Consider the following 19,024-nt stretch of genomic DNA (forward strand, 5'->3'; position numbering starts at 1 on the left):
ACCCCTGCTTTTAGAGACCTCTATCCTGTCCCCGCTCCATCTCCTCTTGTCTAAGCTGAACAGTCCCAGTCTCTGTAGCCTCTCTTCATCTGGGACCTGTTCCCAACCTCTGATTATTGTAGTTGCCCTCCCCTCTCCCAGCCTTTCTCTTCCCCTCTCCCATCTCCTTTTCCCAGTCTCCCCCCGTTTTGTTCAATAAAGAGAGAGTCAATGTTGGAAGAAACGTTATCTTTATTTTGTACATCAGGAAGGGGGGCTAGGGAAGGGTAAGTGGAAGGAGGTGAGGGAGCAATGGGGTACGAGCCCCCGATGGGGAGGATTGGGCTGGCTCTGCGGGCTTCTGGGGGTGGAAGCTCTCCTGCAGCCCCCCAATTACCCCCTCTCCCAAGATGGAGCCTGCGGCAAGTGCAGCCGGTCTGATGGCCGAGTGCTGTGATGTGCCCAGTGTGGGCACTCAGGGCACTCCAAGCCAGGACTGGTTTGCAAGCGGGGCACCCCTGAGAACTGTCTGTCCGGGGTGGGGGTCGGGTCCCTTTAAGCGCAGCCCTCGGCTAGCCTGAGACAGCATCTCCACGCTCTAAGTCCTCCTCTGATGCCCTGCCGGCACTGCTTCCGGCCATCCTTAAGCCCTGTTCAGGGTCCACTCAATGTGGACTTGCTAGTTCGAATTAGCAAAACGCTAATTCGAACTAGTTTTTAGTTCTAGACGCGTTAGTTCAAATTAGCTTAGTTCGAATTAACTAATTCGAACTAAGTTAGTTCGAACTAACTCTGTAGTGTAGACATACCCGGAGGGTTTAAGACAGACAACCATATGAACGAGAAGATTTACCTGGCATTGCTCTGGTCCTTAACTCAATTAATTTGTTTTTCTTCATTTAAATCATTGCTTTGGGGTAGTATTAGGGATGTGGGAGTTCAGTATGCATGCTGCCCCAAGGAGAGAGAATTCCCTAGCCCTCTTTCATCACAGCATCATGGGGTCAGGTGAGAAGCACCTCTCCATGGCTCTTGCAGCTTCAAAGGACACTGCCAGGGGAAGGGTGCATGTTCCCTGGCTAAGGCAGGTCCAGGTTCATCTGCTCCCTGTGCTTCCAGGCCAAATTGAAGAATGGAGCTAACAGTGCACTTTGCCCTCCATGATGAAGGGGAACAGCCAGCAAATTTCCCATACAAATGGGGGAAGAGGAGCTGCAGCCTCGTCCTCTCTAAGATGTGTCTGTGAGATGGTTGGCTCAGGGCTGGGGCAGTACTCGACAGGAAGGGTCATGCCCCCATCCATTTGTTTTCATCTGGTCCCCGTTTGCCTGCTGTTCCCCCTGCCCTCGTACAACCGAACCCTTAACTTGCTTTGAGTTATGGTAAGAGGAAACTGTATACCAAATGTTATGGTCTAGAAGGAATTATTTTATGTGTCCCTGTAAAAATGGGGGAGTTTTAGCTTCCTGCAAAATCAAATGCTTACCTTGCTTTGAGTTATGAGGAAGCTGTATACCAAATTTGGTGGTCCTAGCTCTGACTATTTAGGAGAAGCTTCAGGGAATAGCCAAGTTAGTCTGTACAGAAAAAAAATGGTCTGATAGCACTTTATAGACTAGCAAAACATGTAGATGGTATCATGAGCTTTCATGGGCACAGTCCACTTCCCAGATGAGAGGTCATCTGAAGAAGTGGGCTGTGCCCACCGAAGCTCACGATAACATCTACTTGTTCTGTTAGTCTATAAAGTGCTACCAGACCATTTGACGTTTAGGAGGAGTTCTTGAACTAACAGATGGATGGACAGAATCGCTCAGACAAACAAACACTCTCAAATATATAGTAGAAAATAGGTTGACATTCTTTTTATAATTTTTCTAGAAATGATGATACTAGAGTAGAAGAAGAAACTCTCATTATAATCAACTCATTAAAAGAAGATAATTTACCCAAGTTTCTTGCAGAAGATGTTCCTCTGTTTGAGAACATTATGGCAGATCTTTTCCCAGGAATTACTGTTCCAAGAGCAAGCACCGTCAAAGTAGAGGTAATAAAATGAATAGGCCTTTTCTGGGATAGTGATTGGCAATTTAAATGTGTCTGTTTTGTTTTTAGTTTAAAAAGGGGGGAGGAGAAGGGAAATAGCATCTTACGTCTCTGAACCCTACGCCATGGAGTCACTCTGCAGTTCCTGAAGATTGAAGCCTGACTCATTTCACACAGATACATTTGAGTCATAGATCTCCAGTATCAGATCTGCTTACTTATCCTATTCCTTTCACATCCCCATAAAGACTAGGGATTGGAGCCCTCCTGTACAAGTTCCCCTCATGTGGGATCTGTGCAGTGGAACTGCATATGTTCCACAGTTATTGGGCCCTATGTGTCTCCAGAAGAAAGATGGGAAAACCCTGCTTCCTAACACATTTTTGTCTATAGTCCAGTAATTTCAGTTGTATAAAGAACAGAAGTTTAAAAGTAAGTCAAATTTACTTTAGTCTTTTGTGTTAATTTCAAATGTTGATATAAAATAGCATGGGATTTTTGTTAAAGATGGAATTTCTAGTTTCTTCTAGAGACTTTGAGAGAGACCTGTTCTTCATTTCTTGAAATTTGCCCAAAGATCTAAATTCTATGGAATATTTAGATCTTTTCTAGGAAGGAGTAGTGCAGAAAGGGATCTAGGGGTGATAATGGACCACAAGCTAAATATGAGTCAACAGCATGACACTTGCAAAAAAAAAAAAAGCAAACATGATTCTGGGATGCATTAACAGGAGTGTTATGAGCAAGATACAAGAAAAGGAAGTTACTCACCCTGTGTAGTAATGCCTGTTCTTCAGTTCAGAGCTTTTTCCTAGTAGTTGCCATTTGGGCTGCACACGTGCAGGAGGCGCTTTGTGCTGCTAACTGTTTGGCACCTCATGCAGCAGCCCACCACCCCATCTCCCCAGTTCCTCGTCTATGCCTGAATTACTAAAACTACAAGTAGAGGGGAGGAAGGGAGGGTCGTAGAGCACCCACATGGAACACACACCTCAAAGAATAGTCTTTACTGAACTGGGTGAGTAACTTCCTTTTCTTCTATGGATGTTGTCCCTGTGGGTGCTCCACTTATGGTGACTACAAAGCTGTATTCTGTGAGGAAGTTACTCAGAGTTACTGCTTAGCGGCAGAAGATAGCACCGCTGTAGCCACTGCTGCATCATTTGTTAGTTGAAGCATAATGGCATACTGCCTGGCAAAGGAATAGTCAGATGACCATGTGGCTGCCCTGTCTATGTCCTTCACGGGGATACTGTTCAGGATGGTGGTGAATGTTGCAGCAGCACGAGTGGAATGTGCTCTAGGTGGAGCTGGTAAGAGTTTATTCCGAAGAGCATAACAATGCCGTATACATGCTACTATCAATTTGGAAATATGCTGCGTGGAAATCAGAATGTCCTTGGAGTGTTTTGCAGTTGACAAGAAGAGAGGTGGGGATTTGCAGAGCTGTTGTGTTCTGTCAATCTAAAAGGTTAGAGTACATCTAAGTTGTGGAGCGTTGCCTCTCTATGGAATGCATGAAGCTTCAGATAGAACATAGGCAGGACTATGGCCTCATTAATATGGAAGTAGGTGCTGACCTTGGGCACAAATGATGGGTGCGGTCTTAAAGTCACTTTGTCCTTAGTAAATATAGCGAATGGTGGGCCCGCCATTATGGCCCCTATCTCACTAACTCTCCTCGCTGAAGTAATGATTACCAAAAACAGCACTTTCATAGTTAAGAGTTGGAGTAAACAGGTGGCCATAGGTTCAAAGAGAGGCCTCATGAAGCAGTCCAGGACTAGATTTAGATTCCAGGAAAGTGCTAGGGTCCTGCAAGGGGGATAGAGGAGGCCTTTGAGGAATCTCTACTGATCAGGTGGGCAAACACAGATGATCCATTGACGTGCTCATGGAACGCCATGATTGCTGCTAAATGCCCTTTGATTGATGAGATGGATAGGCCCTCATTCTTCAGATAGCATAGGTAGTCTAGGATCAAATGGAAAGGACCCCCTTGGGTCGATTTGTGTCTGTTGGTACCAGGACATGAACCGTTTCTATTTGTGCAGGTAAGTCTTTCTGGTGAATGGCCTCCTGCAATGAAGGAGGATGTTTCTCACTTGTTCTGATCAAGGAGATTCCATACTTTGGAGCCATAGTGAAGCCAGGCATGAAGGTTGAGGTTGCATGGTTGGGGATGAAGTAGTTTGTCCCCATCTTGAGAGAGAAGGTAAAGCCGATATGGTAGTGGTAGAGCTGTGTCTGATCGAATTTTCCACAAAATCCTGGTGATCATTGGAACTGGGGGAAATCTGTACTGCAAAGTTTTGTTCCAGGCGATTAGAAATGTATCACCCATGGATCCCTCGCCCAGTCCTCAAATGTGAAATTGGATACACTTGGAGTTGTTCTTGGTTGCAAAGAGATCTCTTGCTGGGTAGCCCAACTTGCAGAGGATGGATTCCGTAACCATTGGATGCAGCTCCCTCTTGTGGTCGGTGGGTGCTACAACTCAGAATATCCGCCATGACATTATTGACTCCGGATAGGTATGATGCCTTGAGGATAACTCCATACTAGATTCACCAGTTCCAGAGGCGGATAGCCTCTGCACAAAGGGATCAAGAATGAGCACCACCCTGCCTGTTTATGTAGAATGTGGTTGTTGTATTGTCCGTTAGGACCCGAATTGTGCGGTTGGTAATAAAGGGAGCAAAGTGTCTGCATGCATTCCTGACTGCTCTGAGCTCGAGAAGGTTGATATGCAATAGAGCCTTGTACGGTAGCCCCTTTCCCTGCACTGTGTGGTGTTGCATGTGTGCTCTCCATCCTATTAGTGAGGTATCTGTAGTTATCTGTACTGATGGTTTTGGTTGAAGGAAGGAGACCCCCGTGAGGTGAAATGCACCATTTGAGAGAGTCTAGTATGTGTGTCAGGATGATGACTCATTGCCCAAGAGAGTGACAAGATGGTTTGTAGACTGAATTTAGCCAATGCTGTATAGCGCGGAAATGGAGTTGTACATATTGGACAACATACGTAGCAGCTGCCATATGGCCCAGCAATTGTAGGCAGGTATGAATGATAGGCATCTGGTTCATGGACAGAGTAGTCACTACATCCCAGAGTGCACTGAACCATTGGTCTGGTAGGTAGGCCCGGGCTGATATAGAATCAAGGCGAGCCCCGATGAATTTGATGTCTTGTACTGGATCTGGAGTTGACTTCTGCTTATTTATGATGAGTCTGTGATAATCAAAGAGGCATCTGGTCTTGGAGACCATCTCTGATGTCTCTGCCCATGATCCGCCTTCGAGGCAATCATCGAGATACAGGAAAATTATGACCTCCTGTTGCCAAAAATAAGCTGCTGCTACTGCGATTACCTTTGAAAAGACACAGGGGGGAAGGGGCAAGGAAAGACCAACGGGGAGAACCATGTATTGAAAATGATCATCTCCCAATGTGAAACAGAGATAACGTCTGTGGGAAGGATGTATTAGAGGTCAAGGGCTGTGAACCAGTCCCCCTTGTCCAGTGCTGGACTTACTGAAGCCAGTGTGACCATTTGAAGCACTGTTTGTGTAGGAATTTGTTTAGCTTGCGAAGATCCAGAATTGGCCTCCAACCCCCCATTCGCTTTTGGATGAGAAAGTAGGTTGAATAGAACCCTCTTCCCTTGTAGAGTTCAGGTACCCTCTATATCACCCCTATTTAAAGAAGGCGATCCATCTCTTGTCTGAGAAGGGTCTCGTGAGAGGGGTCCTTGAAGAGGGACGGGGAAGGAGAGGAGGTAGTGGGAAACAATGTGAAGAGTATGGAATATCCCACAGAGATGATCTCTAGTGCCCACTGAAGTTATCAAGCCCCATGGAGGAGAAAGGGGAGTAATCTGTGGGTGAACAGGTATTTCTGGTTGATTGTCACTGTGTGGTTGGGGAGGTCAGGCAGACCCTGGACCAATTTTTCAAGTTTTCTGTTTGGCGGTCTGGGAGCTGGAGGAGCATGATTGAGGTGAACGCTTCCTTTGGGGCTGCTGCCTGGACCAGTTATACTGTCCAGGCAGTTATACTGTGGACGGTTGTAATAGCTGTCCTTGTTTCTGTTTTAAGGGGTGTATCTCTTTCTCCTATATGGTGGCATGTACACGCAAAGGGTCCGAGAGTCTTTTCTGTTATGCAGTATCTCATCTGTTAGCTGCAAACAGTTTCTGTTTGTCAAAAGGGAGAGCCTCCACTTTCATCTGCAGATCCCTGAACACTCTTGCTCAACTCATCACCACAGCTGTAGCAGTTGCTCTAGCCACTGTGTCAGCCACATCTATAACTGCTAGTAGAGCTGTACAACAATGGTGTGTCCCTTGTGAATGATTGCTCTGAGAATGGGCCTCTTGGAGTTGGGTAGGTGTTCCATGAGTTCAGCCAGCTTGGAATAATTATCAAAATCATGATTTGCCAACAGCACAGAGTGGTTTGCTATTCTAAGTTGCAAAGTGGCTGATGAATAGGTCTTTTTACCGAAGAGGTCAAGTTTCTTGTGCTCCTTCTCATTGTTTACAGATTTGAGCGGGGGAGCTTTGGAGAGTTGATTTGCTGCATTCACCACCGGTGAGTTTGGCTGGGGGTGTCAAAAAAAGAAAGTCCAAGTGCCTGGGAGGGACGAAGTACTTCTTGTCAGTTTTTTTTCAGGTTGGTTGTCTGGAGGTGGGTGTCCGCCAAAAGTTGTCTGATACTTCCATTATTGCCTCATCAATCGGTAGTGCAATCCTTCCTTGAGAAGACTGATGAATATTCTTTACGAGGTGATGTTGTTTCTCTTTAACCTCTTGGAGTTAGACCTCTTAGCTGGTGGCTACTCTTTTAAAAAGCTCTTGAAACTATTTCAAGTCGTCAGTTGAATTTGATATCTCAAGGGCTATGGCTTCATTGAGAGATGTAGATGGATTATCTTCAAAGGCCTGATGTGGTTTTGTGATGCTATCCTCGTTAGGAATTTGACTGTCTTCCTCCTCTTCCAAATCTGCTGAAGCTGTTATGGTGTGAGATTGAGAGGCTGCTGGAAGCCTTCTCAGTGATGCAGATGTGCTCCTGGGGTGGCATCTGCGGGGCTTCCAATAGTCCCATAGCGCCCACTGGGGAGGGTAGTATGGAGGAGGATGTTGCCAGTCTAAGTACCAATGTAGGTAATGAGGTCTTGCATTGTAATGTTGAAATTGACGAGATGTAACTGGAGATGAGTGGTGCGAGGAAAAAACACTCCTCTGTTCATAATGGGCCACTGCAGCACTTCCCTACATTATTGGAGGTCCAGTGCAACATGGCGATGTTCCTGGGGAACAAACTGACGGAGGACGATGCCCCCACTGAAGGAGGGGAATTTGTCTAAGTGTTCTGGGTTTCAGCAGTTAGTGTGCAGTTGTCTTCCATTTGTACTGAATAATTGGTGTGCTCTGCCTGTGTTTCAGCCTTCGGTGGGGGGAGCCTCTTTGTAGGTGTCGATTCCGCCCAAGATGGTGCCACAGACTTGCAAGGCCTTTTAGAAGGCAGTTCCACACTCCTTCCCGGCACCAAGTGTTGTGGTCTGTCAGCATGGTGTTTCAGGTGCCGCTGGGTGAGCACGCTGAGATCATGCAGGCTGCGCTATGGCAGTGACTGATAAAGGTCTCACTGCCCGCTTTGCTGCTGCATCCACCTTGTCCCCTATAGCCATTCTGAGGGATGGCTTCACTGGTAAGGATCTTGCTGGAGATGCTTTTGCCCTTCTGTGTTGTGGGGCAAGGGAGAGACACAGATCTCTGCTTCAGGTCTCCCTGAGTCAAAGCAAGTTGGGGCTCTTCAGAAGGCTGCAGTGCCCATTTAAATAATATCATTTGGAGCCACATTTCCCGGTCCTTCCTGGCTCTGGCCATAAAGCTCCTGCAGTGGTCGAATTTGGGGGGGCTTGTGTCTCCCCCCAAACATCTTATACAAGAATCATGTCCATGCGAAACTGGCTTGGGCTGATTACATTTCAGACACTTCTTAAAGCCCTGAGAACTGGGCATATTAGTGTCTTACTGAATGTCAGACTGTAGGGTTTTGGGTTATTTTTATTGAAAGGTTAGGGTAATAAAGTGAGGCGTGAGGGAGATCAGAGCTGCAGCAGTCCATCCAGACCAGGTTTGGAATGAAAAAGCCTCTTCTCCTTTTTTTTAAAAAAAAATAAAGTTGTAACAAAGAGCTAATAAGAGCTTTGAAATGGTAACAAGAAGAAAAAAACAGTTCAGTAACTGTGTGAAGTAAAGTGAGTGCCTGAGGTGGGAGATATCAGAGTTCCATCTGTGACCAAGGGTAGTTAGAGAGGAACTGGGGTGGGGGGGTCAGACTGCTGTGCAAGGTGCCAAACTGTCAGCGGCTCAAAGCGCTTCCTGCATGTGGGAAAAACTATCAACTTATAGGAAAAAGTTCTGAACTGCGGCTCCAGGGGTCACCTGTCACCATCAGTGGAGCATCAATGGGGACATCACCTGAAGAAGAAGTAATTCTTCACCTCTGCACTGATTAGGCATCCGTAGGAGTATTGTGTCCAGTTCTGGGCACCATATTTCAAGAAAAATGTGGAGAAATTGGAGAAGGTCCAGAGAGGAGCAACAAAAATGATTAAAGGTTTAGAAAATATGACCTATGAGGAAAGACTGAAATAATTGGTTTGTTTAGTTTGGAAATGAGACTACTGAGAGGGGATATGATAGCCGTTTTCAAGTGCCTGATAGGGTATTACAGGAAGGAGGGAGAAAAATTGTACTGCTTGACCTCTGATAGGACAAAAAGCAATGGGTTTATATTGCAGCAAGGGAGGTTTAGGTTGGACATTAAGAAAAACTTCCTAACTCTCAGGGGGTATGTCTACACTACCCTGCTAGTTCGAACTAGCGGGGGTAATGTAGTCATCCGCAATTGCAAATGAAGCCCGGGATTTGAATTTCCCGGGCTTCATTTGCATGAAGCCGGCCGGTGCCATTTTTAAATGCCGGCTAGTTCGAACCCCGTGCCGCGCGGTTACACGCGGCACGGAGTAGCTAGTTCGGATTAGGCTTCCTAATCCGAACTAGCTGTACTCTTCATTCCACGAGGAGTACAGCTAGTTCGGATTAGAAGCCTAATCTGAACTAGCTACTCAGTGCCGCATGTAGTCGCGCGGCACGGGGTTCGAACTAGCCAGCATTTAAAAATGGCGCCGGCCGGCTTTATGCAAATGAAGCCCGGGAATTTCAAATCCCGGGCTTCATATGCAATTGCGAATGACTACATTACCCCTGCTAGTTCAAACTAGCGGGGTAGTGTAGACATACCCAGGGTGGTTAAACACTGGAATAATTGCCTAGGGAGGTTGTGGGATCTTCATCACTGGAGATATTTAATAGCAGATTAGGTAGACATCTATCAGGGATGACTAGACAGTGCTTGGTCCTGCCATGAGGGCAGGGGACTGGACTTGATGATCTGTCAAGATCCCTTCCAGTTCTAGTATTCTATGTCTATTATTAGCCCCAGGTATTAAGGAAATCATCTACTTTTTTAATTTCTTCTGTTGCTGATATTGCTGCTTTCCTGAAAAAAAAAATTCAGAAAAATGCATTTACTTCAGAAGCAGTTACTTTACTTTTTAATTTCTTCTACATACTATTACTGTGCTAACCGCATAATTTTTATTTTTTAATCTTAGAAAGCGATAGCTGTTGCAATACAACAATTATATTTGCAGCCTTGGGCAACTCAGATAGAAAAAGTCTTACAGTTTCACAATCAAATTTTGGTAAGTGCTACAGAACATTTGATGATATGGTAAATGCCTTGAATTTGAGATAAAAATCCAAAAGATTTTTTGAAGAAATGTGATCATATCCAAAAGATCATAATATAATCACAATTCTGTTGAGAACTACAAAATTGATATTGTAGTAGAAAGAAAAATTTCAGAAACAATATTGGATTCATACAAAAATTCTAGATTTGTGGAAACTAAATCATTCTCATTTTTTCTAATAGTTTATCATTTTAGCAATAAGCTTCAGTGCCACATAGAAATTAGCTGATCTTTGCAAATATATTTTCAGGCTCGCGTTGGTGTGATGTTAGTAGGCCCTACAGGTGGAGGGAAGACAACTATTAGAACAATCTTAGAAAAAGCCTTGGTAATTTTACCAACTGTGTGTTTGGAAAAAATTTCAAAAAATGTTAATGTTTTGCAGGTAAGATATTCAAATATTTACTCTTGTATGTTTAAGCTACTGGTTTTCATTTAATTTTTAATAGTTAAAGAAAGCATTTATTTTAAAGCCTGATTCATAATTCTTGACAGGTCATAATTTTATGTTCTATATTGGTTTCTTTTTAAAAATTGGGTGCTTTAATATCTGTGTATACTGGAGATATAAAATTTGATGCCCAACTCCCACTGAACATCAGTAGGAGTTGGGTGCCCATGTCTATTAGGCACTTTTGAAAATTGCTCTTACAAGTGTGGGGTTGGGAAAAACAAATTTCTATGCCAGTTTCTTTGCTACACTCAATCTTTGTGCCTGAGCCCTGAACTGGGAAAACCACCTCTGGCTGAGAGGTAATTTGTTCTTCATGCCTATTCATTCAGACCTTGGCCTTTCTAGTGACTGCCACTAAGTGTGTTCATATAAATCAGTGATACAGGCATCTGTCTACCAGGAAGTGGACTGAGACAACTTTTTTTTTAGTCATTACAAACCATTGCTTAATTTGAACCAGTAATGAAACACCTTGTCTCGTTACCAATTCCTTGAATCACTTAGTACCCTATTTATTGTTTAGTATCAATTAATCAGACATACTTGTCAGCTAAAAAACCTGAAAAAGATCGATTTAGATTTCAAAAACATTATATTACACTCTCATGTTTTATTAATGAAAGTCAATATCTTGTGATCAAATTTAATTTGTTTAATTAGCCTTTTACAGCAGGATGACAAATAAGAGGCTTACAGTGCAAATCATTTTAGATAAGTTGTAACCCAGTAATAATTTTGCAATTCAGAATTTATTGCATGATACTGAACCACAAAAAAAGTTTATATATGTTACAGCACAACTTAGCAATGACAAATCTAGAGGGCAGTGCCACAAGATATACGTAAAGAAGTATAAAGCGTAAATCATTCTTCCTTTTTTTATACAAATATTTAACAACAAATGGTCTGATAGCATTTTATAGTCTAACATCATCTGAAGAAGTGCGCTGTGCGCATGAAAGCTCATGATACCATCTATATGTTTTGTTAGTCTGTACAGAAAAACCAACAAATGGTCTGGTAGCACTTTATAGACTAACTCGGCTACCTCCTAAATATTTAACAGTTAGTTAAACTGGTAGCTAATTAACATGAGATATTCCAGTCATTTGAATAAGTTTTCATTTTTAAAATTGGCCAAAAATGTGCTGCTACTTTGAATGCTTCTTTATCTTCGTGTGTGTGTGCTCACCACATGCACTGGTGCCAGAAGTTTTTCCCTCAGTGCTAGCCATAGAGGATTGGATCTGGCGTGGTACATATATGTGCCACTATAAGGGGCACTACTGCTAGCCCCCTGCTTTAGTTCCTTCTTACTGCCTGTTATGATGCTGGAATGTTCCCTTTGCTTGGCAAGTTTTTTATTCTTTGTGTGTGGGGGGGGGGTTAGTATTTTTTTACTGTATGTAATTGAGAGTAATTTCTAGTGTAGTTCTTAGTAATTCTCTTAGTTTAATTACAGGTGTAGAAGAAGTTAGTACCCTACGGGACTTGGCCCTGGGATGGGACATGCTGTGACCCTTGGGCTTCAAGTCTTGTGAACACAGTAAAAAAATCTGGTCTCCTCAGCATCCCCAGCAAAGCTGTCTGGGGTGCTTGGGGAAAACTCACATAAGCAACAAGTGTCACATTTGCAAAAGTTTTAAGCTGCATACCAAAAAGTGGGAGTAGGATATTGGCTTTTTGGTGCTCTTTATGAAGCCAGACCTCACAACAGCCAAAGTCATCCAGTAGCATTGGGATATGCTCCAGGACTGTCAGAAAGCATGTGGGTGCAGGGACGGTGGTCAATTCCACGGAAGTTTTGGAACCCTCAGATATTGCAATATCTGAAAAGTGATCAGCAGCAATCTCTCATCCACCCCCAGACTCAGAAAAGGAGCTGGAAAGGTACCCCTGGGCAGCCAGCCTCAACCAAATCTCTGGCAGGGGAAATGGAGTTTGTTGACTCATCTATGCCTACCTCCCCCAGGTGAAAGTGAGCTTGTGCAGCACTTCAGTAAGAACCAGTCGCTTGCCTGGCCTGCACATGGCCAACTTTTTGCTTCCACATATTAGTGGCCCTGTCAGAAGGGTCCAGCAGCATTGTTGTGACAGTGGTTCGTTGTCCCTTTTGCCTGGGAAGCAATGGGGCAGTGAAGTTAAAGTGCTACAGGACCCCACTGTTAGAGTGTTTAAACACTGGAATAAATTGTATAGGGAAATTGTGGAATGTCCATCATCATTAGGTTTTAAGACCAGGTTAGATAAACATCTGTCAGGGATGATCTAGATCAGGGGTGGGCAATTAAAAAAAAAGGGCAGCCCTCAGGGTTAGTCCCTGGTGGGCCACTGCTGCTATGTTTATCTGCACCTCAGCAAGTATTGGATGATTGTAGCTCTGTTTGGCTGCAAATCGCTGTTTATGGCCAATACGAGTGTTGGGAAGTGTTGCAGACCAGGACACTGCTTCCCACCCCTCATATTGGCCACACACAGCAATTCATGGCCAACCAGCGCTGTGATCCTCTGATACCTGCAGAGGCACAGCTAAACATGGAGGTAGGGGCCTGCCAGAGACTAACCCTGTGGACCCGATCCAGCCCGTGAGCCAGAATTTGCCCACCCCTTCTCTAGATGGAGCTTGGTCCTGCCATGAGTGCAAGGGACTGGAATTGATGACCTCTCGGGTCCCTTTCAGTTTTAGGATTCTGTATTTGGTACGCATCTTCACAATGCACTATGCCATCATCCAACAGGCCAGAGACAACATTGGCTTTGGCAGAGTTGTGTTGTAATTGACATTCCATGGACTCTGTGCATCTTTGGAAGTACTGCTTGGGAGTCACCTACATGGAATGGATATGAACAAGTACCCTATCATGACCATGAGGGTTAGCCAGCAGCCTGGGGACTAAGAGGTTAACTATGTCCCTTACCTAACCAGGTAGCTGGCAGCCGATAGAAATGTAGGTAGGAATTTCAAACTGGGACAAAGGAATTTTTGGTATTTCCTTCATTGTTCCAGGGCAGTTTCTCTCCAGCTACTGACGGGGACAGACAAAATGTCTCTCTCCAAGAAAAGACTCTTCATTACAGTATGTGTAAGTAGGGTAAAGTTTAGATAAGTCCATTAGGTTTTATTGTTTTATGGTTTGGGAATGGGGATCTGATGTCTGTGCATTTAAAAAAAAATTTTCTCTCCTTTGTTACTAAGTTTTGGCCCATGGTGGAATTCCCCCATGAGTTTATTAATTGGTGACTTTTCCAGCTAGTCATTATGCTTGTAACAGAAGTATTGTGGTGATAATAAAAGTTCTTTCTCTTTCCTTTTTATTAACCTGGTATTGGTTAATTTTTGTGTCCTGGTTTTACTTAGGGGGTGAGATTTCCCAAATGATCTCTCCCCTGGTTTTCTTATCATTACTTGGGTGGTGGCAGCGGATTTTTATCCCCAAAATCTAGGTTAAGATTTTGGGGGGAAGTTTTATACCAAAGCCTGGAGTATAAGGTTTTTAGGTACTTTTGCGGGCCCCCACTTCTGCATTTATCATGCCAGAGTGGGGAACAAATCATGACATGGTGGAATAGCGATGGGATCATTTTGAGAACCCAGGATTTTTAAAAGGACACGTTTTTCTTTTGAGTTGCAAGTTTTGCAGGTTTTTTTCTCTTGTTTTTTTTTCTTTTGTTTTCTGTGCTGCCTTGGAGAGACACAGACAGAAGGTTAATCTTAAGCCAGAGACAGATCATCCTACCCAAACAGTTTGTTTTGTTCTAGCTTTCGGGACAACTGGATAGCGAGGTAGTTAAGGCATGATGTCCAGCTCTAGGACAGATTAATACCCAAGGAGAGGAGACAAGAGTAGGTCCCTGTGAGTCCAGGGGGGGAATAACCTTGAGAGGGCAAGGTATAGCAGCCCTGCTCTCCCCTCATCAATGCCTTCTATGTGGGATTATGCCTTAAAGGCAGGCAAACCTCTAACTGAGAAAAAGATTGAGTTTTTCATAAACATGGAGCGCCTACAACAAAAGGTGAAGCTAGCAGCAATAGAAGCAGAGATAAGGTGAATGGTAGTGGAAATGGAGGCAAGGATAGCAGAAATAAAGGCAGGGAGGAGGCAAACAGGAGCAGAAGCATCAACTTCACCAACTAACCACCCTGCTCCCACAAATGCTGCAGTCACTGTTCAACATCCCAAGGAACTCCAGACCCAGAGAATAGAAGAACAACAGAGACTGTATCTTCCCAGGAGTTCAGTGTATAACTGTGTGGGCATGAGGTGTGATTATGGCAGGGCTAATATGTGTAATTGGGCTGGTACCTTAACCCAGCCCCAGAACATGTATGAGTGTAAATCTTCTGTGTTGCCTGTAGTTAACAGGAAGGTTTGTGAAAGAGGTGAGTGTGATTCTAAGAAGTTGTCTGTGACTAGTCAACCCTACTAGGAACAAGGTAAAAGTTTCTTTCAATGTTTACCTGAGGGAGAGAGCTGTGTGGCTGTGAGTAAGGTTCCTGCTGGTCTGCTTGAAGCCTCAGAGGTGAGGCTGGAATCAGAAACAGGGCAAGGAGAGCCCAGAAATCAGGGAAGTGTTTCTCTGGAACAGTCTGGAGTGGCTGGCCAGAGTGAAGTTTTAGTTGAAGAAAAAGATAAAACTCTGGAGGGTGATGAGTTGTTGGCTGGTGAAGTTTGTAAAATTGAACTTGCACAAGCTAACAGTAGTTTGTGTGAAGGTGCTCAGTGTGAGCCTGGTATGGCTGTCAGCCTGGTATGGCTGAGGAGAGTGCTGTGGATCCAGATTTAGTTCTGGGGACAGCAGAAGCCCAGAAAGGGGAGGACCCTAGGTTTGTGTCTACTGGGGAGAGTGGTGCTGTAATTTAGGTGGATCCAGTAAGTATCATGTCAGGATCCCAGGGATCAGACAAGTCTGGTGCTTGTGTGTTACCTGTTGCTGGTGTGTTGCTGAGAGGGAGGAGAGTGACTCTGTGTGATCAGAGTACTACCCTAGCCAGGTCACCCAGGGAGCAGCAGGGTGGGGTAAGTGTAGTACCTACAGACAGTATGGAAGTGTGTAGCAGTCTAGAAAGCTTCAAGGGGGAGGGAGAGGTCTCTGACCTCTTACCAGGGAAATCTCTTTGTTTTCCTGAAGGGGGGTTGTGTGTAGACCTACCTGTTCAGGGGATATAGGAAACTCAGGAGGAGTTGGTGGTGGCTCAGCAGGGTGATATTACTGTAGGGCCGGGGGAAGGTGAGCTTTTGCTTACAGAAGGTCATAGGGAAGAGGATCCTTATAGTGATGTTGGCCAGGAGTTTGCTGTGCCTGAAGGGGGTGAAGATGACTTGCATTTGGAAAGAACTAATGTGGACAAGGGTGAGGAAGTTGCAGAGGGACAGGAGGTTGTTTCAGGTGGAGTAGAAGCAGCCAGGGAGATGAAACAGCCCTCTGGTGACCAAGTGACTGTGTTTGACTAGCTTGCTGAGAAGTGTATGTTGCTGAAACATGAATGGTTCCAGTCTGGTTCTGTGAGTGGACAAGGAATCTGTAAGTCTACCAGGCCAGTTCACGTAGGCCCTCTCTCTGTGAGGCAGTGGCCCACTTGGAAAACTAGATTGAAAGCAGGGTGCCAGGTTAGTGTCTGGACTGCTTGCTTCCTGATTAGCTGTGGAGAGAAGGAAAATGCCATGGCCATTGTGAGCAAGGGAGACACACCCAGCCAGCCCTTTGTCTTTGGGATAGGGAGTTCTGAATTTGAACACATGGGGGAAGGGAAAGATTTGTGTTTGCCCAGGAAAGCTGCAGCTTTTTAAATCAGAGCCCAAAATTGTCAGGGTATACTTGCTATGGGTTTGTTCCTATTCCCTCCTTTGTCCCAGTGTGAAATTCCAACCTACATTTCTATTGGCTGCCGGCTACCTGGTTAGGTAAGGGACAAAGTTAACCCCTTAGACCTCAGGCTGCTGGCTAATCCTCATGGTCATGACATACCCATAGAAGAAAACATGGTTATTCCCTTTTCGTAACTATTATTCAAGATGTGTTACTCATGTCCATTCCATTAACCACCCTCTTTTGGAGTTTCATTAAGAAGGAATTGAAGGGCGGGGCCTGGTGATGTACCTTATACTGGCACATGTGTGCCATTCCAGAAATTGCCAGAGCCATTCCCCTACAGATACTACTGAGAGACAAACTTCCAGCACCAGTGCATCTGGAAAGTGCACTCACCTACAATGGAATGGATGTGAGCAGCACATGTCAAAGACCAACAGTTATGAAAGGTAAGTGATTGGAGAGAGGAGGTAGTGTTATATTCTTCCATTAAAAAACACATTTTTCTTTTTTTTTTAATTTCCATGAATGTTAGGGTCTCCCAGTCTTGAAATATTAACGTATCAGCAATGGTTGTGCAAGCTTTCCTACACATTCTCGTTTGTCTGCAACTGGTCTAGTTTTTTTCAGTTTTAGGCTACTAAAATTGTGTGGTGGTCATACTTATTTTCACTTAAGACACATAAAAAGTTATAAATCAGGCCTCTGCAGTCTATGACGAGTACATTAACTCATTGGGCTACCTAGCTCTAGTTTTGAATAAGAAAACAAATATAAATTCTAATAAACATACCGAGTATGAAAATAAATATCATACTTGGTTGTCTAGTATTATGTTATTTTGAAGCCTTACTATCATGAAGGTTACAATATTTTATGCTCACATTTCCACCACATCAAAAAGAGCTGGTCCTAAATTGATCCTCAGTAGAAAAACTTGTATTGGTAATATGGCTTTTCTAGTATCAAGACTTAGAGTTTAAAAACTCTATAAAGCTTCTTTATACTATTCACATCTAAATGAAACACACTTGTGGTGCATTTCATACCTATTTGCCAAGGTCCTGAAGTCTCTTGTGAAACTAATGGAAGATTTGACTGAGGCCTGGTCTTCATTGAAAAGTTAGGTAAACCCAGCTATATCACTTAAGGGTGTAAAAGAAAATTGGCACTCCTAAGCAATGTAGTTAAGCTGATGTAACCTCCATTAAACAGTGCACGGTCAAGAATTCTTTTTTTTTTTTTTTACCTAGCTACTGCTTCTGAAGAAAGTCAATTACCTATACCAACAGGATAACATCCCCACCCCCCTCCTCGTTCCACTGTATGGAATATCTACACTGAAACATTACAGTGGTGCAGTTGTGAAGCTGTGCTGCTGTAACAACTCAGGGCTAAATTCAACAAGTTCTTTTATGTATATATGTTAGTCCATTGAAATCAGTGTGTACATGCACAAATACCTTATTGACTCATGGCCTAAGGATTGCTGGAGTCGACCCTTTGTGGTATATAAATGATGTTGCAAAGCATGCTCTCGTTCATCATTAACTTTAAAGATCTTATAACTGAAGTAGAATTAAGCTTAATAGAATACAAATTCTGCTATTTTAAAAAAAAGTCTTTACCTCAGAATGCACCAAAGAAAGGAAAAGTGGATACTTTTGTGTTAAACCCAAAGTGTGTCAGTGTTAGCGAGCTGTATGGAGAGACTGATCCTAATACTATGGAGTGGGCTGATGGACTGTTGGCATCAGCAGTTCGAACATTTGCAAAACATTCAACCAAAAAATCTAAGAAAAAGGAAGCAAACACTGATGCAACTACAAGAATCCAGGACTCTTACACTGTGAGTTTAATAATTATAAGGAATATGTTATTGTTTTGTATGACATAATGTTAACTTATAAAGTGGGTCAGCTGTAAGGTTTTGAGAGACTGGACAGGTGGCTATTTGGACTTTCTAACCTTTTCCTTTAGCTACAGTCATCCTTTTCTTTCTTCCTTATTCTTTCCCACCAACAGGAATAGCTAGCAAAATGTCAATTGATGCTCTTTGACCAAATTTTATTCCCACAGAAATCAGTGAGTTTTGCCTTGATAATGAGATCAATATTTGGCCATCAAAGAGCTTCAGATCCTAATAACATGTAAAATCTGAGACTGCCCCACATATTTGGAAATTTCCAAAAAATCAGTGAGCCTATTTTATTTGCAAGCATTGTTGTTCAAAAAGTAGCTCTGCTTTTAAATAATAAAGCTGCTATGTTAAATTATATTTAATAGTTAAGGTGTGCTACAGAACTGCCAACCCAGGGGCAGTAAACCTAAGGTGGCTTGAAGACTGGAGTGGCCCTTGACTAAGTTATGGCTGCCTTTTCTATAGGCTATTGCACTACCCAGAATCTTGGCAGTACCCTTTACTGTGGCTCTGTCCCTAACATGCTGCTACATCAAAACTTATCGAGGGGGTTTTTGAAAGGAAATGTTAAAGCTTGTTCCTTAATTCTTGCCCTAAAGGAATCTTTGCACAGCCTGAACTAGGACTTTTTAAGCCCGTTTAGTCATCTTTGGCCGTTTAATTCTGAAGAGAGAGGATGGTGCTACAGTACATTGCTGTGGTTGAGAATCCTACCCAATATACTTATTGCCCAATCCTACAGGCAAAATACTTTGTGGCTTATTATTGTGCTCAGAAAAATTACCATAGAGAGTAGAAAATCTTGAACTAAAGGAGCAAATACTGAATGCAATGGAGAAGTCAGAAAAGCATTTATATATCTGGTATTATATGAGGTGCATGTTTCTTGCATGTGCTGTTTTTTGCTCCATTCAGGAACCATTGATATTGAGATAATAATAAGGTTTTGGTAGCTGGGCATAGGAATCTTGCTTACATTTAA

The 19,024-nt window shown here is 43.6% G+C and overlaps 1 protein-coding gene across 1 annotated transcript in view; it reads left to right on the forward strand.

Annotated features, from left to right (window-relative positions):
• Positions 1-19,024, forward strand: part of DNAH14 (dynein axonemal heavy chain 14) — a 605,515-nt gene that overhangs the window by 292,124 nt on the left and 294,367 nt on the right. Inside the window, exons 36-39 of the mRNA XM_075925276.2 lie at positions 1,861-2,026; positions 9,716-9,805; positions 10,107-10,241; positions 17,755-17,970. Coding sequence (XP_075781391.2) covers positions 1,861-2,026; positions 9,716-9,805; positions 10,107-10,241; positions 17,755-17,970 — 607 coding nt within the window. The remainder of the gene's footprint in view (positions 1-1,860; positions 2,027-9,715; positions 9,806-10,106; positions 10,242-17,754; positions 17,971-19,024) is intronic.

The sequence above is a fragment of the Pelodiscus sinensis genome, chromosome 3 (genome assembly GCF_052426305.1).
Source record: "Pelodiscus sinensis isolate ZL-2025 chromosome 3, ASM5242630v1, whole genome shotgun sequence".
NCBI lineage: Eukaryota > Metazoa > Chordata > Testudines > Trionychidae > Pelodiscus > Pelodiscus sinensis.